Source organism: Lontra canadensis, unplaced genomic scaffold (assembly GCF_010015895.1).
Source record: "Lontra canadensis isolate GAN:19392208 unplaced genomic scaffold, GSC_riverotter_1.0 scaffold6, whole genome shotgun sequence".
Classification (NCBI taxonomy): domain Eukaryota; kingdom Metazoa; phylum Chordata; class Mammalia; order Carnivora; family Mustelidae; genus Lontra; species Lontra canadensis.
Genome location: NW_022631000.1, coordinates 19687249 through 19714210, shown reverse-complemented (window position 1 = coordinate 19714210; position 26962 = coordinate 19687249). Strand labels below are relative to the sequence as shown.

The window sequence follows — 26962 nt, the reverse complement described above, 5'->3', positions numbered from 1 at the left end:
AGTTTCTTCAGAAGTTCAACACACACTTACCCTATGATCCAACCATTCCGCACCTTTGGTTTTTACTTAAGAAAAAAATAAAACTATATGTCCATACAAAGACTTGTACACCAATGTTCACATAAGCTTTATTTCAAAGATTGGAAACAGAACAAATATCCATTAATAGGGGAATGAATAAACAAGTTGTAGTGTATCCATACAATAAAATACTACTCAGCGTTAGAAAGTATGAATTACTGATACTTGGGAAAACATGGATGAATCTCACAGTAATTGTGCTGAGTAAAAGAAGCCAGGCAAAAAAGTTGCATACTAAATAATTTCAATTATACAGAATTATAGAAAATTTACCTAATCTGTTGCTAACTAATCTGTAGTGACAGAAATCAGATGAGTGGTTGCCTGCAGTGGGTGGAGGGTGGCACAGAGGCACAAGAAGGAGGGATTACAAAAGGACATGTAGAAACTTTTAAGGGTGATGGATATGTTCATTACCTTGATTGTGGTATTTCATAGATAGTACATATATCAAAGCTTACCAAATCATGTACCTTAAATATGTGCAATTTATGGCATGGCAGTTATATTCAATAAAGCTATTTCAAAAATGTAGTCTACAAACATTCTTATTTTTCTGAGAAGTTTCCCATGAAGGAAAAAAGTACGCCATATCTGCTGTCTTTCTTAAAGGGTCCTGTTGGGGGACCTGAAACCCATCTGATAACTGTGTTAGATATTAATGACTATCATGGGAGAATGCATTATTTTTTTATAGATTCCTCTTATAGTTTAATAATCACTTAACTTGGAGCAAAGTAGGTACTTAAGGCCCAAAGGCTCTCCTGGTGCCTCTTATGTAATTCATAAAATAAGGGCAGTGTCCTAAGTTCTGTAGGAAGCTAAACTTGTTCAATTAACTTTTATTCCAAGAACTTGTCTCACTGTCACTTATGATAATGAGTTTAAATTTACATGTTATTTATCAGAATGAAAGTGGCATTTGTACAATCATCCCCAGTATCTTGTATTTTACTGCCTGGGAAATCAAGAAATTTGAATAATAAGAATTGTGTAGGGATGAGCTTTTGCCCTGCTTGCCGGTTAACAAGTTAACCTGTTACTATCTTATAGATGCTAACAAAAGACATGAGACTTGGGCTCAGAGACAAAGTCCTTCATTATTCATGACAGAAGCAGTGGTCAGAGCTTCATGTTGCATTTGTGCTGGTTACCATACCCTCAAGTCCCATGAGGATGATACCGGACCCAAGAGGAGGCTTGAACACATGGGGAACTGTCATTAAAGGAGAGGAATCTGAACCTGAGAAATTCCCCATTTTTATAGTGAGTCATAACAAGCCTGGTCTTCTTCTGGGGAGAGATGTTGCCTCAGTAAATATTTGCTGAGCTAAACACCTACTGGCTCAGGATTTTGTGTAAAACGTAATTTAAGTGTTCCCGGGAGCTTCAAATGCATCACTGAGATGGAAAAACACGAGCAGATCCAAAAAACACATTCTGGTTTTTTAAAAATAGCTTTTCAAAAAATAATGCCTTGCTGCAGGGATAGCATTTTTTTTCCGTATTGATTGTTTCAGGTCTGCCTCTTTGTGACTTAAATAATTGGAGCTGAAGGGATGGTGATGGGGAAGAAAGGAAAGCAGGTGGCATCTTGTTGGCTATGAGAAATTTTGCACTAATATTGTACCCTACAAAGCTTTCTGGTATCTTCTCTATAATCCTTAGTTTGATGGTCATTGGCCAAGAAGGAAGAGTCAGGGCACCTGGGTGGCTGGCGCAGGTCATGGTCCCAGGCTTGAGACCCACATCAGGCTCCCTGCTCCATAGGATGCCTGCTTGTCACTCTTCAACTCCCCCTGCTTGTATTCCCTCTCTCTCTCTCTCTCTGTCTCTCTCTCTCTCTGTCAAATAAATAAATAAAATCTTAAAAAATAAAAAAGGAGAAGGAGCCAGTCAGACCTAGAATAAATACCATCCATATAGCTGATTTGGGGATAGGTATGCAGAGCCTAGGACTGAATTGAGGCAGAGACAGGAGCAGCTCTTGCAAGAACTTATCCAACAAGAAAACTAAGTTTCATAGTTGGAAAAAAATCATAACCGTTATCACTTCCAAAGGTTTGAGCATAGAGCCAAAAGTAAGTGGTGTATCATGAGGTCAAAGCCATTGGCATTCAGAAATGGTGCTGGAAAAGAGGTGAGAAGCAGAAATAAGGTGACAAGATCTAGGATTATGAACAGACATGAGGTTTTCTTGGGTACTGGCTGGGAGATGGAATAGGGATGATTCAGCAAGAAATTAATGAGGCAGGATCAGGTTTAATGGATAGGATTGTTTTCTACACAGTCCTCTGATGCTGTTTGCCCATCCTGTATTCAGACCTAAATCACTATGACCTCTAGATGAAGTTGACACACACCCCCATTGCATACCTACCATTATAGTTAAGCACGTCATGGATCCATCACAACTGATTGGATTGGAAGGAGGAGAGCACTGTCTCCTCTGGCAGATAATGAGCTCCTTGAACTTAGGACTACATTTTACTCATTTCTGTATCTCCATTGTGCCTGGACTATATTCCAGGTTTCCTGACTGAACAAATTAAATGGACTAGAATATAGACTATGACAATAAAGGTTAAGTTCTTACAAGATGGATATTTTCATCCTTTAATATGGTAGCAATTCTACTTAAAATTATGCCACAGGTAAGCAATTGCTTTCCATTGTTCTTTTCTTTCCCTCATGGTGCTTGTCCCTGCAGGAGCCCAGGGAATGACATCCAGAGCCTCAGTTTCCCATTTCTTCTGGTTGTGGCCTTTCATTCTAAACTATCCTTTCAGTCTTATCATACCATTAAAATCTGTTTGCTTTGGGGGCACCTGGGTGGCTCAGTGGGTTAAGCCTCTGCCTTCAGCTCAGGTCATGATCCCAGGGTCCTGGGATTGAGCCCCACATCGAGCCCCACATGGGGCTCTCTGCTCAGCGGGGAGCCTGCTTCCTCCTCTCTCTCTGCCTGCCTCTCTGCCTACTTGTGATCTCTTCTGTCAAATAAATAAATAAAATCTTAAAAAAAAAAAAAAGAAACCAGGGGTGCCTGGGTGGCTCAGTGGGTTAAAGCCTCTGCCTTTGGCTCAGGTCATGATCTCAGGGTCCTGGGATCAAGCCCCACATTGGGCTCTCTGCTCAGCAGGGAACCTGTTTCCTCCTCTTTCTGCCTGCCTCTCTGCCTACTTGTGATCTCTCTGTGTCAAATAAATAAATAAAATCTTTTAAAAAAATTAATCTTTAAAAAAAAAAAGAAAGAAAAAAAGAAACCAGGCATAAAGGTGAGACCCTATATGGAACTACTTATATGAAACACAAAACTAAGCAAATTTAATCAATGATGTTTGAAGTCCAGATTGTAGTTACCCTTTAGGTTGGGGGGGAAGTTGGGGAGCACAGTGACAGAAGGGAGCAAGAGGAAGCCCTCTGGAACACTGGCAATGTTTGTTTCTTGGCCTATATGCTGGTTATACAAGTGTGTATCTTCATTTATCTTTTTGAATATATTGAATATGAAAATATTAAGTATTTATCTTCAATAAAAGTTTTAAAAATTGTCCTTGGGTTTCCTAAAAAAAAGAAAAAACAAATATCTAAAAGGAAGATGCATGTCATTTTATCAGAAGAGACAGCACTATTTTTTAATAGTATCTGAAAAAAATTCTTAATTTTATATCCTTAACATTGATGGTTAGAATGGATAAGTTTACTGTAAATGTGAAGGTGAATTCCATAACCCTTTCTTATGGTACGATTGTTAATAGTAAAAAAATAAAAATTTATATTCATCAGTAAATGATGTCAAACACAAGCAACAAAAGAAAAATACATTCAGTGTCATCAAACTTAAAAATTTTGTGCTTCAAAACCCCAGTCAAGAAAACTAAAGGAACTCACAGAATGGGAGAAAGTATTTTCAAATCATCTATTTGATAAGGAACTTGTATCTAGAATACATAAAGAATGCTTACAACTCACAATAATTTTTTTAAAAACACAAATAACCCAATTTTAAAATGAGCAAAGAATCTGGATAGTCGTTTCTCCAAAGAAGATCTGTAAAGGGCCAAGAGGTTCATGAAAAAATGTATGACAGCATTAGCCATGAGAAAAATGCAAACCAAACTACATTGAGATACTACTTCATGCCCCCTTAATGCATCTAGAATTTAAAAAGACGGAGGAAAACAAGTGTTTGCAAGGATATGTAGAAAATGGAACCTCACATACTGCTGGTGGGAATAAAAATGGTGCAGCTGCTGTGGAAAATAATTTGGCAGTTCCTCTAAATGTTAAATGCAGAGTTACCATATTATCCAGTAATTGGATGTTTAAGTAGATACTCAAGAAAATGAAAATATATGTCCACACAAAAACTTGCATATGGATGTTCACAGCAGCATTCATAATATCCCCAAAGCAGAAACAATCCAAATATCCATCAACTGATGAATGGATAAATGAAATTGTATATCCATACAATAGAACATTATTCAACAATTTAAAAAAGGGAAACCCTGATTAATGCTACAACATGGATGAATCCTCAAAGCTTTATGTTAAGTGAAAGAAGGCAATCACAAAAGACTCAAAAGACTATAAATTGTATGGTTCCAATTATGTGAAATGTCCAAAACAGATAAATCTACAGAGACATAAGGTAGACAAGCGGTTGCTTATGGCAGGGAAAAAGCAGATTAAAACTATGAAACATACACCAAATGGCTTAAAACTTAAAGGTAATGTTAAAATAAAGGTGTGAAGTTATAAAATTCTCATCTGCTCATGGTGAGAGTGCAAATTGCTATAGACACTTTGGAAAATAATTTGATATGTCTTATAAAATTAACAACACATACGTCTTGTGAGCCAGCAAATCCACTTCTAAATTATATACAGGAGAAGTATATGCACATTTGCACCAAGAGTTGTATAAAGGATATTCACAGCAACATTATTTGTAATCACCCCAAATGTCCTTTAGTAGTAAAAGGAGTAAGTTGTAATATAGTCTTGCAGTGGAATACTATACAGCAGTCAAAATGGTAAGTTCCAAAAGAATCTCACAAACATAAAATTTAAAAGCTAGCCACAAAAGAGCATGTACTATATGAGTCACCTTATATAAAACTCAAAATCAGACATAACTAAAGTATAGTGTTGAAAGTCAAGATGGTGGTTTGCTTTTAGCGGGAAAAGGATTAATAATTACAAGTAGAGATTTTGAAATGTTAATAATGTTTTCTTTTTTAACTCTGGTGATAGTTACATAGATATATCCTTTGTGATAATTAGCAGAACTAAGTACAACTTTTGCACTTAAAGAATACCTTTCCTAGTCCAAGATTATTAAAAAAAAAAAAAAAAACTCAAACTGTCAAGGATCTGTAATCGCAGGAGTCATGGATAGGAAGTGGCAATGTCTTCAGGGGCTTTTTGAACATGAGGACAGAGAGTTAACTTCCAAATACCTTATTTACATAATACCAAATGTCCATATGTGTTCAGCTGCTTCACCATAATAGCCTTTTTTACTTTGACCAAATTACCTCATCAAGATTTGTTCTTAAGTTTTGTTTTCTTTTATTTTCATAAATGTAGCTGAGCATTGAAATTTCACATAATTTGGATGCTGACAAGATTAGATAGTAATATGACATTAATTGCCATTTGATCCTATTCTATGCCTTATTCAATCTCCATCCCACCAAAAGCTTGTTTTTTGGGGTGGGGTTTGTCAGATGGCAACATTTTTCAGGCATTTCGAATTTTGCCACTTCACTGGTGAAAGATGCTATTCTTTCGTGTTTGTGCATTAGGAGGAGGTGGAGCTCAGGATGCTAATCTATGCACACTGACCTTTGTTTCTATCTGACTGAGCAGATGTAGGAATTAATCACTGTCATTCCTGGATGCTGTGGCTGCAGCTGTCCCCCACTGCTTTTCTGCCTCTGATAGATTTATTAGTGTATTTTGTTTGCTAGAAAACATGCCTCATCACAGAAGAACTGGCAAATTAGAGAAGCTTATCTATGAATATAATTTTCTAGGAACATGTTTTATCCTACACATCTGTACCTATATACTCTGAACTCTTTAAAAGAAGAAGAAAAAGAGAAAAGAAAAACAAGCTGGTAATACTGTTTACACCCAACAATTATTTCCCATTCTGAGAAATTTCACATTAGACCTCTGTCCTGCGATTTCAAAGAACTGTCTTCTAACCTTTATACTCTTCTTTTTGCAACCACCACCCCCAACCCCTTAACTCCCAACACTTAGTTTAGTACCACTCCCAGAATCTGGGCATACTTTGACTCTAGGCACACGAAAATAAGTGGTTTTCTTTTTTTCATTTTTTTAAAAGACTTTATTTGTTTATGACAGAGATAATGAGAGAGGGAACACAAGCAGAGGGAGCTGGAGAGAGAAAAGCAGGCTCCCCAGTGAGCAAGGAGCCTGATATAAGATTCGATCTGGGGCTCGATCCCAGGACACTGGGATCATGACCTGAGCCAAAAGCAGACACTTAATGACTGAGCCACCTAGGCTCCCCAAAAATAAGTGTTTAAAATTAATACTAAATTCATTTTATCGCAGACTCCATTGCAACCTTCAGAACATAATTAATACTCTCTACACCCCAAGCATTCCTGCTACATAGGTATCTCTGCAGCCTCACCAAATCTAACCCCTGACATGATTGACACCAGCCGGAATGGTAGCCCCACCTTTTGGGTATTGGGAATTACCTCTAAAATCCAGTACAAATGTCCAGGGCCTGGTCTATCTGTTTTCATTTCATCCCCTTCTCTCTGTCAAGTCAGCATGCTCCAGGGCGGAGGTTTACAGGGAGAAGCCAGTGCCTGTTAGGATTCTGTTCCTTTCTAGTGGCCCACTGCCTGCCAGAGTCCAAGACCTCAGCCTTAGATATGTACCTTAGCCTGTGCCTCTTTGATACCAACCCCTCCCTCCCTGGGATTTCTGCTTACTTTCTGCACTCTCTGACCCTGCTAGGTTCTCTCTCAAAATTTACTCCTTTGTTGACTTTTCCTCAGAATGATCTCTAGGTTTTAGACATCCTTGCATGTTCAATCCCTAAATTACTAGTACTTTCTTTTATGCTCTTAGCATCTGGTTTATGTATCTTAATCTTGATCTTAATCTTGATCTTGGTTTATGTGTCTTAATCTTGATCTTATGTGTCCTAATCTATGAGTCTGCATAGATCCCTAAATTCAAACTCCTCTGGCATAACCTTCCAGCCACCACTTGAGCCATCAATTCTGATGAGCTTTCTTTTTCTGGTAGTGATACCAAGTGCCTTATTAAGAGAAGACAGGTTAATCCTCTAGATGTCAATCTTAGCGATTGGGCCCACCTCTCAGAAAAAGAGAAACAAGTAAACCACGTGTATCTGTCAACAGTTGAATGGATAAACAAAACGTGCTATATATATAAAATGGAATATTATTCAGCCTTAAAAAGGAAGGAAATTCCAACACATGCTACAGCATGGATGAACCTTAAGGACTTTATACTAGGTGAAATAAGCCAATCACAAATGACAAATACCATATGAATCCACTTATATAAAGTATCTGGCATATCAAACTCAAAGAAATAGAAAATAGAATGGTGGTTGCCAGGGGCTGGGGTGGTTGCCAGAGAGAAATGGGGAATTAGTGTTTAATGGGTACAGAGTTTCAATTAATGTTCAGTTAATTGTGGTTTAATGGGTATAGAGTTTCTGTTTTACAAAGTGAAAAAGTTCTGGAGATTGGTTGCACAATAACATGAATATATTTAATACTAATGCTTAAGATGCTTAAGCATAATGCTTAAGTGGTTAAGATGGTCATTTTTATGATATTTTATTATATGTAATTTTACTGTATTTTACCACAGTTAACATTTTGTTTAATTTTAAAGAAAAAGAAACAAAAACTCCTATTAGAAATAACTCATTTGGGTCAAATAATCTATTATAGAGCTATTTCCTTAAAGCCATTTTTTATTGCTTGCACCATATCTTAAGAGATAATGATCATTCTTAAATTATTGCCTACTTAAAACTCAACTCAACCTGCTTAAAACAAAACTTACTTTATTTTTCATGTCCCAGATCGCATATCTAGATCTTTGAAATCCTCTCTTTCAAGTATTCCAAGATTTCATTCTATCATACTCAACATCTCTTACTGATTTCGTAGGTTTTGTTCACATCTCCATTGGCCTTCCCCTTTCCAGGCTGCAGAATGGTCTGTCCTCCTTCAGTAAAGACCCTGCCATTCCAGTTTTCCTTCTCTAGAATTTATTCATATTCCTCATATGACCAAAGCCAGATGTTTCATTCTGGTACAGTATGAGACTTTACCCTGGACTTTAAATTCTCAGAATAAAGGGGAGGAGGTGGCTTAGTTCTATGTGAGACTTAAAACAAACAATAGTACAATAGAAATGTTATTGGCAAAGGGAGTCTTTTTCAAATCCTTATGGGTAAGACTCTCTTAGACACAGAAGATAATTTTAGGAATATACACTTTCTCTTTTTCTTTTGAGATACAATTCACATACCATGAAGTTCACATTTTTGAAGTATATAATTCAGTAGTTTTTAGTATATTCACAAGGATGGGCAATCATCAGAACCACCTAATTCCAGACCACTCATTACTCCAAAAAAGAAATCTCAGACCCATTAGCAGTCTCTCTCCATTCCTTCCTCCCTGCTAGCCTCTGGCAACTACTGGTCTACTTTCTGCCTGTATAGATTTGCCTAATCTAGACAATACATATAATCGGAATTAGACAACATGTGGTTCTTGGTGTCTGGCTTCTTTCACTTAACATTATCTTAGCATACTTATTACAAAGTTCATCCTTAGGGGCAGTACTTCATTTTTATGGCTGAATAATGTTCTGTTAAGTGGGTATTCCATATTTTGGGTTTTTTATTCATCAGTTGATAGATATTTGGTTGTTTTCACTTTTTTGACCATTATGGATAATACATTGCTATGAACATTCATGAACAAATTTTTGTGTGTACATGTGTTGTTCTTTATCTTGGGTATACATACCTAGAGGTGGAATTGTTGGGTTATAATATATTTATATATGTGCTGAACTGTTTTCCAAAGTGACTGTATCTTTTTACAATCTCACCAACAATGTATGAGGGTTTAAATTTCTGCACATAGTTGTCAACACTTATTATTATCTGTCCATGTTTTGGTCACCATCCTAATGGATATAAAGTGGTTTTGTGGTTTTGATTTTACTCAAATCATTGTGGTTTGGGTTTGCATTTCTCTGATGGCTAATAATATTGAGCGTCTTTTCATGTACTTATTGGCCATTTGTATATCTTCTTTGGAAAAATTGTTATTCAAATCCTTTGATGATTTTTAAACTTAGATTATTTATCTTCAGAATATACTTAAACCAGTGATTTCTCAAAGCTGGTTCACAATAGAATCTGCTCAGGAGGTTTTAAAAATTCTAGTACCTATGCTTCACCCTAGGCCAGTTATATCAAAATATCAATGGGTAGAACACAAGCAGCATTTTTGTTTAAAAAATTCTCCAGGTGATTCTCTTTGGGAATCAGTGTTATAGACTGGATGACCAAGCTGATGATACCGATACAGATATGTTAATGTCTGGGTGCCTGGGTGGCCGGGTTGTTAAGTGTCTGCCTTCGGCTCAGGTCATGATCTTAGGGTCCTGGGATTGAGCCCCATGTCAGGCTCCTGACTGAGCAGGGAGTCCACTTCTCCCTCTCTATTTGCCTCTCTCCTGCTCATGCGCTCTCTCTCTCTCTCTCTCTTTCTCTCTCTCTGCATCTCTCTGTCTCAAATGAATAAATAAAAAATCTTAAAAAAAAAAAAGAAATGTTAAAGGCTTGGAAATTATGCCAGGTATTATAAATTGAAATAAATGTGAGTTGTAGAAAGCCTAATCAGGTCAACAGGTAGAGGTGAGCCTTTTAATAAGATTTTTAAAATAGGATTTTTCCTATAACAGGAAGTTTAAAACCAATGACAGAGAAAATATCCTGGCTGTGTTTCTTGCCTACTGATTAGGACTAGATCTTAGGAGGTAACCATGGGTGAACCAATAAATGTGACTAATCATGACACAATTAAATCCATAAGCCCAGAAAATTTATCTCAACTATTCAGGGTTCAAAAGGAAACTCTGGCAAAATGTGGGTATTAACTAGGAGAAATTTGAAATTTAGGCTTTTGAAAGTGAGAAGGAGATTGGAGCCTATTTTGAGACTTTATTAGAAGTATAGGGAAAAAGTAACTGAGAATAAAAAAGAAAAAAAAAATCCAAGCACTTAAAAATGTGACAGTCACAGTGGAGGGAAAATGACATCTCTCAAAGAATGTATAAAGCTCCCCAGAGGAAAGCGGGGAGCCCACAGAGTTTGTCAGGTTAGGTATGAAATAGGAAAAAAGACTTTGAGAAGCACCTTTGAAGCCAGTCCAAAATACATAAAGGGATTATTTAAATGGATTAAAAGGGAGAAGCTAGAATAACAGTGGAATTTTCTGCTGCTAATAGTAGGGCACAGGGAGTGGTCAGAGACCAAAAGACAATAAGACTAAACTAATTATGTGCCTCTGAATTTATTGAGAAAGATACCAGAGTGAGGACCACACTGAAATTGCCCCTTACGGATAGATCAGAAGAAGCTGATCAACTAGTTCTCTGTGTTCTGCGTATTTCAAGTCAGGTAGACAAACGAATACTGACAAGTTGCTGGAAATTGTTGGTGTTGCTCTTGTGATTTTTGAAGTCCTCTAGAAGAAATTATTTCCTTGGTCATGCCTCTTCCTTCTCTTACTACCAAGCCTCTTAAAAGAGAGATCCGCCCACATCCACTTCCTCATCTCCCTTCATTCCTCAACCCATGCACTGATTTCACTGAAATGACCCCTTGCTCAGGTCATTAAATTAACTGATCTCTTTCTAGACTTCATTTAGCCTCAGGCCATATAACACTTAACCTCCTCTGTTCCTCCTTTCTGAAACCTTCTCTTTCCTTAACTTTACATACATGAATGTCCTGACTTACCTCTCTGCTTCTTGACAGCTGCTTCGACTGGCCCCTGCACTCTTGCCTCTCCGTTTAATGTTGATATCACCCTGAGCTCCAGTCTACATTCACTTTTTATGCTATACCCCTCCCCTGATCTTAATCCCTCTTGCAATATATCCCCAAACCCTGCCTCTTTCAAGTCCCGTTTTTCTAACTTTACAGTTGATACTTTAAGATGGACGTTCCTTAGTTAATTCAGATTCAGTGACCAAAAACCAGACTCAAACCTTACCACGAATCTTGCTCTACCTCTGTGTAGTTCCAATCTCAGTTAATAGCACTACCATCCATCCACTCTTCATTCTGGATTCCTTTGTCTCCCTACACATCCAGTTAGTCACCAAGTCTTAGATATTATCTTCTCAAATGTCAACCTGTCTTCTGCTGCCCATCTCCATTGCCTAGGGGTAACCCTGATCTCCTTTCCATCTGGGTTATTGCGGTAGCCCCCTTGCTGGTCTAGCCCATTTCCAAGTTAGCTACTGCTCTTTTGCCAGCATTTTTTCCACAAACACAGACTTGATTTTCAAACATAGACTTCTACTGCTTATACAACTCCTTAGATAAGCATTTAGGATCTTTTGCAATCTGGTCCTAATGTACAATTTCTGCTTATTTCCTTTAAAGGAGGTTGTGCTTTCATGATACAAGGTAGCAGCTATTTCCCAAACACCCACTGCTTTTATCACCACACTTTCGTTTATGCTCTTCCTTGTTTCATGACTCATTTTTCACCTCACAAACTCCTCTTTATCCTTTAAGACAAATTCTTATCCATCAAAATGGGGGCCCTGGGCCATCCTTATCAATATCATCTGGGAACTTGTTAAAAATACAAATTCTTGGGCACCTGGGTGGTTCAGTCGGTTAAGCATCTGCCTTCAGCTCAGGTCATGATCCAAGGGTCCTGGGATGATTCCCACATTGGGCTCCTTGCTCAGCAGGGAGTCTGCTTCTCCCTCTGAACCTCCCTGCCCGTGCTCACTCGTGCACATCTCTCTGTCTCTCTGTCTCTCTGTCTTTCTCTCACTTTCTCTCTGAAATAAATTAATAAAATCTTTAAAAAAAATACAAATTCTTGGGTTCCTTACCCTCAACCCTACTGAATCTGAAACTCTAGAGGATGATGACCAGATTTGTATTTTAACAAGCTCTTCAGGTGGTTCTTATCAATTCTAAAATCTAAAAACCACTGTTCTAAGGACATTCCTTTATCAATGCCTACAGTACTTTATATATACCTATATTTCTTACTACATCATTTCATAATCATAGTTACCTATACACTTACTCATCTCCTCTGCTACAAACTGAGTCTGCAAAGTCAAATACAATATTTTGTGTATTTCCCATCACCTGCCACAAGGTCTGGCACATAGGAGATGCTTGTTAAGAATTCAGAGTCTAGGGCCACCTGGGTGGCTCAGTGGGTTAAAGCCTCTGCCTTTGGCTCAGGTCATGGTCCCAGGGTCCTGAGATCGAGCTCCGAATCAGTCTCCCTGCTCAGCCGGGAGCCTGCTTCCTTCCCTCTATCTCTGCCTGCCTCTCTGCCTACTTGTGATCTCTGTCTATCAAATAAATAAATAAAATCTTAAAAAAAAAATTCAGAGCCTAAAACACACCCATTCCCTCCAGGATTTGGTCCAGTTAGAGTGCATACAAACACACAGAACTGGATAATCAAATGATATTTTTACTCTTAAAGGCATACATGTGTCACACAAGCCAAAAGCACATATACCGACAGTACCAAGTGTCGACAAGGATGCAGAGAAACTGGATGCATTGCTGGTGGTTATGTAAAGTGGTACTATTACCTCAGCCATCAAAAAAGAATGAATTCTTGCAATTTGCAATGACATGGATGGAACTAGAGGGTATTATGCTAAGCAAAATAAGTCAGTCAGAGAAAGACAAATACCATGATTTTACTTATATGTGGAATTTAAGAAACAAAACAAATGAGCACAGAGGAAGGGAAGGAAAAATAAAATAAGAGAAAAACAGAGAGGGAGGCAAAGTATAAGAGTCTCTGGAACTGTAGGGAACTGAGGGTTGTTGGAGGGAGGTGGGTGGGGAATGGGGTAACTGGGTGTTAGCTATTAAGGAGGGCACTTGTGATGAGCACTGGGTGTTATATGCAACTGATGAATCACTAAATTCTACCCCTGAAACTAATGTTAACATAGTTAAGTATGTTAACTGACTATAATTTATTTATTTATTTATTTATTTATTTATTTTTAAATTTCATTTATTTATTTGAGAGAGAGACAGTGAGAGAGAGCATGAGAGGGGAGAAGATCAGAGGGAGAAGCAGACTCCCCGTGGAGCAGGGAGCCTGATGCAGGACTCCATCCCAGGACTCTGGGATCATGACCTGAGCTGAAGGCAGTTGCTTAACCAACTGAGCCACCCAGGCGCCCACTAACTACAATTTAAATAAAATCTTGAAAGGAAAAAAAATAGTACTATTACTTTGGAAAACAGTTTGGCATATTGGTATAAAATCAAACATATGTTCGCTGTATAATTCAGGAATATTACTTCTGATTATTTACTCCTAGAAAACTGAAAACACAAAAACAAATATTTATAGCAGCTTTATTTTTAATAATCAAAAAATAGAAACAACCCAAACATCTTTTAGCATGTGAATGGATCAACAAACTGTGGTGCATTCATATAATGGAACTCTACCCAAAAATAAAATGGGACAAACTATTAATACATTGCAACAACTTGTGTGAATCTCAAGGGTATTATACTGAATAAAAGCAGTCTCAAGAGGTTACACACTGTATGATTCTACTTACATTGTATTCTCAAGAGATGAATTAATAGAACAGATGAGAGGTTGCCAGAGGTTGTAGCTAGGGGGAGGGTGTGACTAAAAAGAATAGTCTGAGGGTAGTTTTGTTTGCACGATGAAACACTTAAGAAAACTGATTAAGGTGCTATGTGCACCTTAATCTGTATGTATGGTGAATTTCATAGAGCTACAGACACACACACGCACACACACATACACACACACACACACACACACACAAAGAGCACATGTAAAAACTGGTGAAATTCAAATAGAGTCTATAATTTAGTTAATACTATTGCACCACTGTCAGTTTCCTGGTTTGGATAATGTAATCTAGTTATGTAAGATGTTGTCTTTGGAGGAAGCTGGGTTAGAGATCAAGTTGTTTTGCAACTTCTTGTGAGTCTCAGATAATTTCAAAATAAAAAGTTTTTTGAAGAAAAGAAAGACAGAGATTGCGAGTGAAAGCCAAATTAGAAAGCGCTCCTTGACGTGAAGCTAAAATGAGGCCTGGGAAAGGAGGAGGGCTCATTGCCTGGTAGACGTGGGGAAGGAGAAAAGAAGAGGGAAGATTCCTGCTTTGGAGACCTTCTGGTAGAACTTGACCTAGGTCTGTTCACCTCTCTTCAGTCAGAGTGCTCACCCTTGCTCACCTCGTGGAGTGTGGGTCCTGAGGTGAAGAGGGAAGTAAAAGTTTCCTCCTCAGAAGTTTCCCACAATCTGGAGAGAGGGAGGAAAAGCTTTCCTCAGTAGGCCTCAGTGGGAAAGCAGAGAGAGGGGGATAAGGGTTACTCCTTAACAATGTTTACAAAAGGTTAAGTGTGTCAACAGTGAAAGAACCCAGGCTCTGGGGTCAAACTCCACCTCAAATCCCAGCCCCATCTCTTACTAGGCATGTGACTCAATCGCCTTATTGAACTTTGCTGAATTTCATCTCCCTATTTGAAAGTATGGATAATGACACTATGTATCTCAGAATGCTGTGAAGATTGCATTAGATAGTGTATGTGGAGCCCTTAGCAACCCCTTAGCAAATATTAAATATATAATCAATGTTGGTTACTCTTTTTAATATTATTCCATGTTATTGTCAATATTCTAAGAAATAGAAAAAAACATACATTCAAATTATTCTGACTGCAATGTAATTTTTTTATGATTTAGAGGTACTTCAAGATCTTTCAGTACTTCAAGCTTATCATAAAATCAGCATTTAGTCCCTAGATGTGTAAATTCAGACAATTTAACTTAAAATTAACAGTTGCTACTTTCTATTATAGGCCTCTTATGTGCTTTTATTTTAGATACATTTTCTCTGACCTTTAAGTACTGGAGAGAATAAATATTATTTTTCCCATCTTTATTTTATTTTTTTTAAGATTTTATTTATTTATTTGTTTGTTTTTCAGAGAAAGAGAGAGAGAGAGAGAGCACATACAAGCAGGGGAGCATCAGGCAGAGGGAGAAGCAGGCTCCTGGCTGAGCAAGGAGCCCAATGTTGGACTAGATCCCAGAATCCTGGGATCATGACCTGAGCCAAAGGCAACGCTTAATGGACTAAGCCCCCAGGCACCCCTATTTTTCCCATTTTTATATAAAGAAACCACCTCAGCATGGTTGGGCAAATCACCCACCATAAACAGCTAGTCAATCTAGTCAGTCTGATGTCAGAACCCATGCTTCTCCCACTACATCATCTTAACCTCAGTGTTAATCCACAAAAGCTGCTTCAACTCACAGATTATCTAACAATTGTTCCTTTCACATCAGATTACAGGACAGAACACACAACTCCTGTCACAGTCTAGGGCAGACCCTTCCAGGCCCTGCTGGGGCCAAGACCTGGAGAATCTAGGCAATGATGGAAACCAAGAGCCCAAAGCCTGTTGTGGCAAGAATGCAGTCTGGGTTTCCAGCCAGTAGGTAAAGTCAGGAACCATGAAGGGAGCCCTGACAATGTCCAAGATCCAGGCCAGCACTCAGAATTGGAAAGGGCAAGCAAAGCCCAACAGAAGTCACTCCAGAGGGCTCAGGATTTCCTCTCTGTCCACTTGACAATAAATGCAAGCTAACAGAGCCTTTGAGGAGCCTCAACCCTTGGCCTACCACCAGTGCTACTGCTGGACATTAGAAACCAGGGTCAAGAAGGCCTCTAGCAGAAGTTAATTATCAGAAGGATGGACACCAGGTCCCAGGTGGCCATGGTAACCTAGAGGGGAAGTGAAAGCACACTGAAGGGAACCAGGAGTCAGGGCATCTTCATTAGCTGTCCCTTTGTGGTCCCTTTCTGGCTATAAAATTGCCATGCAGGGTCCCTTCATCATAAAATGAGAGGGTCAGTCCCAGTCCCTGGTTTAAGTGGTGTTCCTCATGACCCTCAGACTCCAATTCTGTCCTTGGCAATTCCTGGGGCAGAGTTGGGGAGAACAAGCAGTTTGTGCCTTCCTAGTAGTCTCCCTTCTATCTCTTATAAGTACTAGACCTCTAAGAGCCTTCTAACTTTAATGATTTATCCAGGATAACAAACAGTTTCCACTAGATTCAGGGCCCTGTGTCAGGAGCTAATGAGCAAAGCTAGGTAAAATCCAGTCCCAGCGTCAAGGATTCCCAGATTCCAGTCCAGCAGGGAGTGATGCCGGCAGCCCTAGTTGCTAGGATTCCTCTCAGACTCACCAAGGCCCCAAGTTCTCCCACCACAATCCTGAGGACCAGAAAGAAGGGGAAGGAAGGAAGGAAACCTTCCCAACGTGGCTGGCAGATCCTCTGTGCCTCAGAGACTTTGATGAACATGTCACGTGGTGGACGATAAATAATATTCTGTTTACAGCTGACTCCATGGGATCAGATGTTTCATGGGGGCAAATGTGCTGTGCTTTATGCTCTACTTAAAATCAGGGCATCTGCTGTGCCCTTTGGGAAGTGCTACATGTCTTCTGGTAGCTAGGGACTGCTCAAGGCCTGCCCCCACAGCTAAGTGGAGAAAGGAAGTTGAAATCATTGACTCATAAATTACAACACACTCTAGGGTCTGATGTTATATGAGAGGAAAGCATTTTTGTGTTTCTAGAGTTTTCCCCCCTGGCATTTAAAACATTTAAAATATTGCATGAGACATGACAAAAATATATTTAGAAACTAATTCTTTTTAAATTGATGTGGAATGTGGCCATAATACTCCTAATTAAAGCCATACAAGCTCCTTTCTGGTAAGGGTACCCTTTGGGGCTTTCCCTGCCGCCGCCTCTCATCACCAGCTTATTTTGATTCTATCAATATGTTTTTCACTACTGTCCTAAACATGAGCTGATAAAATGAAGTAATGGCCATTGGGTTTTCTATCTAAATTCCCACATTTCTGGGATGCCTGGGTGGCTCAGTTGGTTAAGCAGCTGCCTTCGGCTCAGGTCATGATCCCAGCGTCCTGGGATCGAGTCCCACATCAGGCTCCTTGCTCGGCGGGGAACCTGCTTCTCCCTCTGCCTCTGCCTCTGCCTGCCATTCTGTCTGCCTGTGCTCGTTCTCTCTCCCTCTCTCTCTCTGACAAATAAGTTAAAAATCTTTAAATAAATAAATAAATAAATAAATAAATTCCCACATTTCAGCTTTAAAAATATTTGCAGGAATGAATTCTTTAAAAATGATCCTTTGGCCTATTTATATAGTCTAGGAAAGCTATATATTCTGAAATTTGTACTCTGGAAATTTCTATGCATATTCACATATAAATATTTATAACGAGCATACATTCATATACATAGATTTTATTAAATGGCCCTGTGATACTGAGAAAACAACTGCTAATATTAAATTAAAATTTTATTCTATTCTAAAAGAAAAAAGGCAGAATAAGAAAACTGCCTTTGCAGTGAAAAAGTTAGAAACCAGGGAGGTGGTATCCAAATGAGCTGGGGATAGAAATTATACCTCATTTGCCTTCCTATCTCCAGTTCTTAATATTTTAACAAATAGATATTTAAGAATTGTTGAATTAATGTTTGACACAAGAAGATCATTAAAAAGATAGTAACTAATAAAGCATGGAAATACTGAGTTCATCTGCTAAAGGGGAACTTGGGGCCAGGATCGTTAGCAAGTTTTCTTTTGCACTTAATAGCTGAATGTTTGGGTGATTAATGGATGGATCGACTGATTGATTGATTAAGATGTAAATTCTAAAGCATCTCTAATAACCAGGTCAGCCTGTGGATCCTGCGTATGGTAGAGAGGCAGAAATACAAAGTGTGACTGGCTTATTGACAAGCCAGCAGTAGGGAAAAAAAACTTGCCTCAGCCATAAGTTGAGAAGGAGAGCGCTGGAAAGGAAAGTAGACGTCATCAAGTCCAACCACCACTAATCCCCTAGCTATCCTGCAGGCAGAATGTCTTTGTTCTTCCAGTTCATCTCCAGCTCCAGCAGCTGCAGTTGTGCACTGACAAAACAGCGGTAGGAGCCTGCTCTCTCCATGTAAAACAAAGCTATGCAAGTACTTACAACTACAGGAAAGCAGGCAAATTTAGAGAGGCCCAGCCCACCCTGAACATAAAGCAGGACTGTGTTTTAGCTCGCTACAGAACATAATTTAGTAGCTGCAAGGATGTATAGAATAGGCATGCATTGTAGCCTAGCTGCAAGTAGCAAATCAGTCCAAGATCAGCAGATTTTCTGAAGTCAGGGAATGGATGCCTGTTGTTAACCTCTGAGCAGATGTCGGCTGAGACTGTAATCTGTGTGGTCCTGAAGATGAGGACTCATCCATCAACTGCTTGACAAGGGCTGTCATCATATCACTGGGCCTCCACAGCCCTTGACACATGATGTAAGAGACATATTGGACAAAAGCATTTCCTGGGGGAATTCTCCAGGAAGAATTCAGCCAATGGAAAAGAATCTTTCAAGTGGCCTGATTTCATTGGAGACAAGTAAACACATATGTGTGTGTGCATATATGAATATACACATCCCCAAGATGCTGCAGTTTCCTAGAAACAAAGAGAAGCTTCACCAGCATTCTGTTAGGATTCTTTCTCTCACTTATTTTTAGACTCCCCCAACACCATGCTGAGTGGGGAAGCAAAGGAGTGGATCATCTGAATGACAAGGCTTTTCAATGACAGTTTGGGGTGTGGAGAAGATTTGTCAAAACCCAGTGTCTGGGCGTCTGGATGGCTCAGAGGGTTAAGCCTCTGCCTTCAGCTCAGGTCATGGTCTCAGGGTCCTGGTCTCAGGGTCCTGGGGTGGAGCACCGCGTCCAGCTCTCTGCTCGGCAAGGAGCCTGTTTCTCCCTCTCTCTCTGCCTGCATCTCTGCCTACTTGTGATCTCTCTCTCTGTGTCAAATAAATAAATAAAATCTTTAAAAAAAAAACCAGTGTCTATGGAAAGCCACAGTATCCAAAATAATCATGGCCCTTTCATGTTCAATAATGCCAGGAAGATCTCAGCCATTCCAGGCGGGGGCTTCCTAAAACTCTTACCATAATGCAAAATTACCCTTTTTGTCTTAACACACAGACATTGAACCAACTTTTGACTTTCCCGCTCACTGTCAGAGATCTCTACTGCTTTAGAGCCATTTGGAATCCTTTGGAAAGGGTGAGAGCCTCATCCTTCTGCCTAACAGAGGAGAGCATTGCCAAAGAAAAATGAAATTAGGGAATAAGACAAAGAAAAGAAGAAGTGATGGGACTTTCATATTTTTAATGAATTTGTGCATTCACTCATTCATTCATTCAACAAATGGTCATGGAACACATGCCATTTTGTAAGGACTGGGCTAGGAGCTGAGATACAGACGAATAAGAAACAGCCTGGCTTTTGAGGAGTAGAAACTGTTTAGTGAGACAAACATAAAAAGCTGGTAATATAACATGACAATTGTACTGATGCACATATATCCTGGGGTGTTATAAAGCCATAGAGGAGGGCACCAAACCTAGACTGAGGGCATCATCCAAACAGATACATGCTCTTACTTCTTTGAAGCCGATGAAGTGGGTCACCCACAAAGAAAATGTGAAACATATCTCATAGAACAAATAAAAAGATTAATTGGTGGTACAATAAGCCCTAGCTCATCCGTTGATTTTGGTGGCAACAGTCTGCAAGGTTATAAAATTTTCTCCCCCGGCATTCTGCTGCTTGGATATAAAGGCAGACAATGGATTGAAATTTTTTTTTTAAAGATTTTATTTATTTATTTGACAGAGATCACAAGTAGGTAGAGAGGCAGGCAGAGAGAGAGAGAGGAGGAAGCAGGCTCCCCGCTGAGCAGAAAGCCCGATGCAGGGCTCGATCCCAGGACCCCGGGACCACGACCTGAGCTGAAGGCAGAGGCTTTAACCCACTGAGCCACCCAGGCGCCCCTGGGTTGAAATTTTGATGGGATTTTTGTCAGGCAGATGCAGCAAAAGAGCTTGTTTGGAAAAGGAAGTGGGTGTTGCTGAGAGAACAGTTCAGATGACCAACCAGAGGTGTCACGTTGGGTACAGAAAGGAAGAGAGACTGACAGACTGTGAGGAAGCTGAAGAGCCAGGGAACTGGAGGTCTGCAGGCTGTCAATGAACAAGTATGTTAGAAGTGAGCATATGAGAGGGCTGGAGTATAGGGGACTTATTCATTCATTCACCAAGTGTTTGCTGGGTGCTTTCTCTTTTTTTTTTTTAAGATTTTATTTAGTTATTTGAGATAAGGAGAGAGAGAGAGAGAGAGAGAGAACAAAAGCAGCAAAGACAGCAGAGGAAGAGAGACAAGCAGACTCCCTGCTGAGCACAGAGCCCATTATGGGGCTTGATCCCAGGACCGTGAGATCACCACCTGAGCTGAAGTCAGACACTTAACCATCCAGGCACCCCTTTACTGAGTTCTTTCAATATCCTAGGTAATGTTCTAGTGCTGGGAGTATATCATGAGCAATTCTGATTGGGAGAAGATAATAAACAATAAATCTATAAATTGTGTAATACCTTAGAAAGTTATAAGTGCTGTGGTGGGGTGGAGATAGAATAGAACAGGGTAAGAAGGATTTGGAATTCTGAGAAAGAGTGTGATTTTAAATGGGGTCGTAGCCCTGATTGAGAGGGTAACTTTTGAACAAGGACATAAAAGGACAGAGGGAATGAGCCATGCAAATACATGATTTAGAATATTCTAGACAGGGAGAACAGTCACTTCAAATTCTTGAAGTGTGTGAGTGCCTGGTGTTTTCAAGGAATAGCAAGGAGGCCTGTGTGGAGTGGAGTGGGCGAGAGGAAGAAGTAGGAAATAAGATAGAGAGCTAACAAGGGCCACATATATAAGCCTTGTACACTCTGGTAAAGACTGAGTTTTCCTCTAAGCGAAACGGAAAGGCACTGCAGGCTTCTGAACAGAGAAGTGACATGATCTGATTTACCCTTAATGGATTGCTATGACTGCTATGTTGAAAATAGACTTAGGAAGGGTCCAGAATAGAAGCAGGGAGACCAGTTAGGAGGCTATTGTAATAATGCAGTTGAGAAATGCAAAGTCAGACTTTGATCAGGGTGCTGGCAACAGAGGTGGTTAAGTAGTGGTTTTGGATGTATTTCAAGAATAGAGTCAAAAGTATTTCATGACCGATTGGATGTGGGTGGTGAGCAAGGGTCAAGGAGGACTTCAAGATTTTTGGTCCAACTCAACAGAAAGATGGAATTACCATTATCTGAACTGGGGAAGAATATGAGAAGAACAGGTCTGGGGAGAAGACTAAGAGTTCAATTTTAGATGCATTGAGATCAAAGAGGGGAATGTTGGTCTTTAAAATTTATGAAGAAAAATCATTCTGAATAATTATAACAGCCAAGATGGGACCCTGGGGATGTGTATCTAGAAGAAGAATAAAGTGAAGTCATTATGATAAAAGAATTTAGAACTCTGGAGGTGGAAAGGTTAATGAAGTCTCCCAGGATGGTCTCCTAGAGTGGTGGCCCAGACAGAAGAGGAAGGAACAGGGCCAAGCTGCTCTCACCATTATGTTACAGAATTAGAATATATATGGTTAGAAGTCACACACACACACATATATATATATATATATATATATATAATCACACACACACACACACACATATATATATATATATATTGCTTTGAGGTGTGCAGAATTTGAATTGGGTTTAGATATTGAACCTAAAACATTAGAAATAAGCAAAGTAGCAAAATGATCACTATGTGCTGAAACACACGAAACAACTTTATGATAAAGTTATTTGGAACATATGTAGCTGAGGTAGATTTATAATACCCCTGTAGCATGGATCAAAAACAGTGGATTGAAAAAGAAATTCAATTGACTCTCACAATTTAATCTTAAGTGTTTTATTAAAAATATTTTTAGAAAGACATTCATACTTGGTTTTAGATAAGTTTAAAGCTTAGTGACCCACATATAGCATTTCAGAAACCATGATCCTGTGACATTTGAAAAAATTTTTCTAATAGCCACAAGAAGTACCCTCAACCCTATTTGCAAGCCATGTTTCCAAATTCAGTTCATAACCAGAATTAAACAATAGGATGACCAGTCAATCCTCCATAGCAAGTATAATAAACTTTGAAGTTCAGAAACCTGTGTTTGATAAACTTTTGAAACATGATACCTGTGAGCTGATGGATGTCATATAAGCATCAGAATTCATTAAAGACTTTTGAAATGATAATTCAGGTTTATTCAGGTTCTACAGATATAGATGGATATTTATCTATTTATATTGAGACTTACTTGAGAATAGAAAAATCAAGGAAGCTCATCTTACATTGCCAATGAATAAATGAAGAGAAAAAGAAGAGATAGCTATATAATTCTTTTTTTTTAAAGGTTTTATTTATTTGACAGACAGAGATCACAAGTAGGCAGAGAGGCAGGCAGAGAGAGAGGAGGAAGCAGGCTCCCCGCTGAGCAGAAAGCCCGATGCGGGGCTTGATCCCAGGACCCTGGGATCACGACCCAAGCCGAAGGCAGAGGCTTCAACAAAAAAAACCTTGTTTCTGAGTGCTAGTAACCCAGTCCAAGCCCTTACCTCTTTATAAATGCAACATAGGTAATTTTGTTGGGACCGAATATTTATAATTAAGTATATAATATTGAAATCTTCTTGCTTTGCGGAAATTATGTGTTTGTGGTTGATTAGAATATTCAGCATGTGTAGATTTCATCTTTAATTCAACAGAAAAAGGTAAGTGACATTGGTGGTTGAACTCCTATTAAACTAGGAAAGACATTCCCCAGACATACATAATTCATCTGCTGAATAGGAGATGATTCACTTTTCAGTTACTTCACAGGTGTTAACTTCACCAAACAAAATAGGTAAATCATCTTCCATTCATTTATTTCTGATGCAGGTTTTAAGTAAAATTTTTTACGAAAAATATAAAAATAAACTTATGTAAGTGCACAACATGTCCATTTAGGAAATGAATTTGCATCAACTTCTGAGGTGTGAAGACCATGTAATATATATTTTATCAAAAATAACTAAGCTGACCCTGAAACAAATAATAAATTATATATTAATAAGAAATAATAATTAAAATTTTTAAAAAATAACTAAACTGAATTCCTCCTAACTAAATCAAGAGAGGGAGAAAGTTTAAATCAGGGTTCCATGCAGTACTGAATAACACAAAGAATATCTGATTGTAGAGTGGTGTTCAAATAAAAGGGCCCCAGAGAAGAATTAAGAAAGAAACTTACCCATCAGTGATCTGGACAGCACAGACGTGAGGATGTGAACTCGGGCGGCTGCTTGTCAGGGAGGTCATCATCAGCTATTCATGGCTCATGCTTGTGCATAGTCATGGGGAAGAACAGCCTTAGTTATTTGTCCTGCAAGATCTACCCAGTGGTTTTTCCACTGCGCAAGCTTCTGACTGCACCAAGTAGCCAGTCCCAGGTCAGTAGTGCCCCTTTTCTAAGCAGTGTCAGCACTGGTCTATCTAAGGTATTACTTTACTTAACAAATGTATTGTGAAGCTGCTGGTTCACACTGTTCTTACTTTGGCAGTCAGTATTCACCCCATAATTCTCCTTCTTACGGGAAGAGACAAACTAGTGAAGATGACTCTCCCTCAGTCACAATTTGAAGACTTGCTGACTAAGGAGATGGATGAATGAGTGGATAGGGAGGATAGGGCTAGATTTTACATTTGGATACAGGAGACTTTAAGTAAACAAAATTGATCTGTATACATGCAGTTCTCTTCCTAAGTGATGAGATAGTATTTTAAGAAATTAAGTCTGAAGTAATATACAGAATGTATTAGGACAGGAAAAACACTGCTGTTACAGAGGGTTAGAGGTTACATCAAAAATCTAAAAATCCATAGTTTTGCATCACCTTAGTTTTCAAAGAATTTTGCCACACACCTCATTTGATCTTTGCAATAATCTGTGGGATGGCTAGGAAAGATAACATTATTTACACAGATGAGGAAACAGGAACCTAGAGTGGTTAAGTGACTTGCCCAGAGTCCCACACTTGTGATTGGCAGAGCCAGGTTACTCATCTTTCACACCTGACTCCACTTCCATTGCTCCTAACTTGATTGTATCCTGGATGCATGCAGTAGCAGGAATGGAGAGTAAGAGACAACTCGGAGAGATTTCAAAATAACAAGTGAAAGAAACTGGCAATTGATTGGGTATAGGTGATAAACAGGAGAGGTAGGGCATCTGGGTGGTACAGTTGGTTGAACGATGACTCTTGGTTTCAGCTCAGGTCATGATCTCATGGGTCATGAGGTCAAGCCCCAGGTCAGGCTCTCCACTCAGCAGGGAGTCTGCTTGAGGATTCTCTCCTTATGCCCACTCGCTCACACATGCGTGCACTCTCTCTAAAACAAATAAATCTTTTAAAAAGAAAAAAAAGAGCGGCACCTGGGTGGCTCAGTGGCTTAAGCTGCTGCCTTTGGCTCAGGTCATGATCCCAGGGTCCTGGGATCGAGTCCTGCATCGGACTCTCTGCTCAGTAGGGAGACTGCTTTCCTCTCTCTCTCTCTCTCTCTCTGCCTGCCTCTCTGCCTGCTTGTGATCTCTCTCTGCCAAATAAATAAATAAAATCTTTATTAAAAAAAAAAGGAAAAGAAAAGAAACAGGAGAGGAAAAAGTGATTTGTGGGCTTCTAAAGTCTGAAGATGGTGAGATTAACATTATCATTAGCTAATGTTGGCTACATGCTTACTCTGTGCCAGGCACTGTGCCACCCACTTTGCTGTATTACCTCCCTGAGTCCTTACAACTCTGTCAGGGGGAGAGGGAGGTATTATTGTTATCCCCTTTTTATAAGGGGAATCCATAAAATTTGTTCTCATTTTTAGAGGGGAAAAAAAGAAAAATCAAGGTTTTTGCTCCAAGATAAGGTAAAGCTCAGCTGGATTTATTGGCCAACCTTATCTGTACTTGGGGCCTGAGTCCCAGGGCAATGACTTGGTATTTTTGTGTGTGTGGACGTAATTATGCTGCCAGCCACAAAGTAATCAAAGCTGGGCCATTGTTGGTTATCATGTTTGCAAGTCTAACTCTGCCAAACTCTTTAATGCCTCTGAGTACTTTGACTGTCATTAGAGTAGGCTGCACTAAGTAACTGGTTTTGCCTTGGCTCTCAACTTTAAAGTGGTCAGCCAGGTAATCCAGGTACACAGATAAGAATGCTTTTATTCTCAGTTACTATTTTAAATGAAAATATAACTAAGTATAATTATCAAGTGACTATTAATATAAACATTGAATTTATGTAGAATACACTATTTAGACTAAAACTCTTAAATACAATGACATTCCTTAATTGTTATCAGTCACTGTCTAGACTAAGCCTGGTTTTCCCCTTAAGTTAACCAACTCATACGTTTTTACCTTGTCTTGAGCCTCTGTTGGTGCCCAGGGTCTGTCTGACACCCTGATTGTCCACACTTCCCTCTAATCTTTAAATCATTCTGTAAACTAATTTAAAACTATTTGACCCACAAAAAAAAAAAAAACAATTAAGGAATGTCATTCTATTTAAGTTTTCGTCTAAATAGTGTAATTTAAAATTTAAATAAATTCAATATTTATGTTTATAGTCCCTTGATAATTATTAGTAGTCACTTGATAAATCCCTTTCAATGCTTGCTTCCTTTTTCTCTTTTGGTCAAGCAGAGATAGGAAAAAAAATTTTACATATCAAATAGAGTAAATTGTGAAAAAAAAAATCACAAAGACTTTCCAAATAGCAGTTTACCTTACAGCTCATTTCTAAGGGCTCCAAACTGTATCTCTTTAGGTATCTACCTGCTAGTTATTTACTCACTAGACTGCATATAGTTGTCTCTTAGCAACCATAAATTTCATGAAAAAGTCCTAACTCTTCTCTGATACCACCTGTTTTTTAGAAGTTGGCCTTTTTTTTTTTTTTAAAGGCTTGGAGTTATATAAGCAAGAAATGCCAGAATTTAGTTCTTTTTTAAAATAAATTTAAGTCCTAACAATTTTTTACAGGGCTATAAAGTGGTTTCTTCCCAGTGGCCCTTCACTCTGAGGTTACATTGGAGATTATACTTGTGGGGAAGTTCTGTTCACTCCCACAGCAAAGGGTTATGACTATAAGTGTCTTTCTTCCTGATTCACTTTAGGATTGTGAAGATGTCCAGTCCCAATCTGAATATTGTGACCTTACTTGGCAGTTGTCTGACTTACAGTAGTGTTTACCTCTTTGGAATTCAAGATGGAGATGCTTTAGTGGGAGGCTCAATGGAAACTCTCATTCAGGTAGGTTAAATCTTAAGTTTTGTTTTGAACAAAATGTCCAACTTTTGATTTTTTTTTTTTCAAATCAGCATCTCCTATAGGTGGTGGTTATCTTTATCCTTGGATCGGCACTCTCAAAGGTGATCACTGAAATGCTTACTGCAGTCCACTTCCTGTCCCTTGCCCTGTGTAGACTGAGGCTTTGCAGATCAGAATGT

General features: G+C 39.0%; 1 protein-coding gene across 4 annotated transcripts in view; it reads left to right on the top strand.

Moving 5' to 3' along the window:
* The window catches only part of GPR156 (G protein-coupled receptor 156), an 87611-nt gene that overhangs the window by 36676 nt on the left and 23973 nt on the right, over window positions 1-26962 (top strand). For all 4 annotated transcript variants that reach the window (XM_032852325.1, XM_032852324.1, XM_032852322.1 and 1 more), the window contains exon 4: window positions 26630-26765. In XM_032852325.1, coding sequence (XP_032708216.1) covers window positions 26630-26765 — 136 coding nt within the window. The remainder of the gene's footprint in view (window positions 1-26629; window positions 26766-26962) is intronic.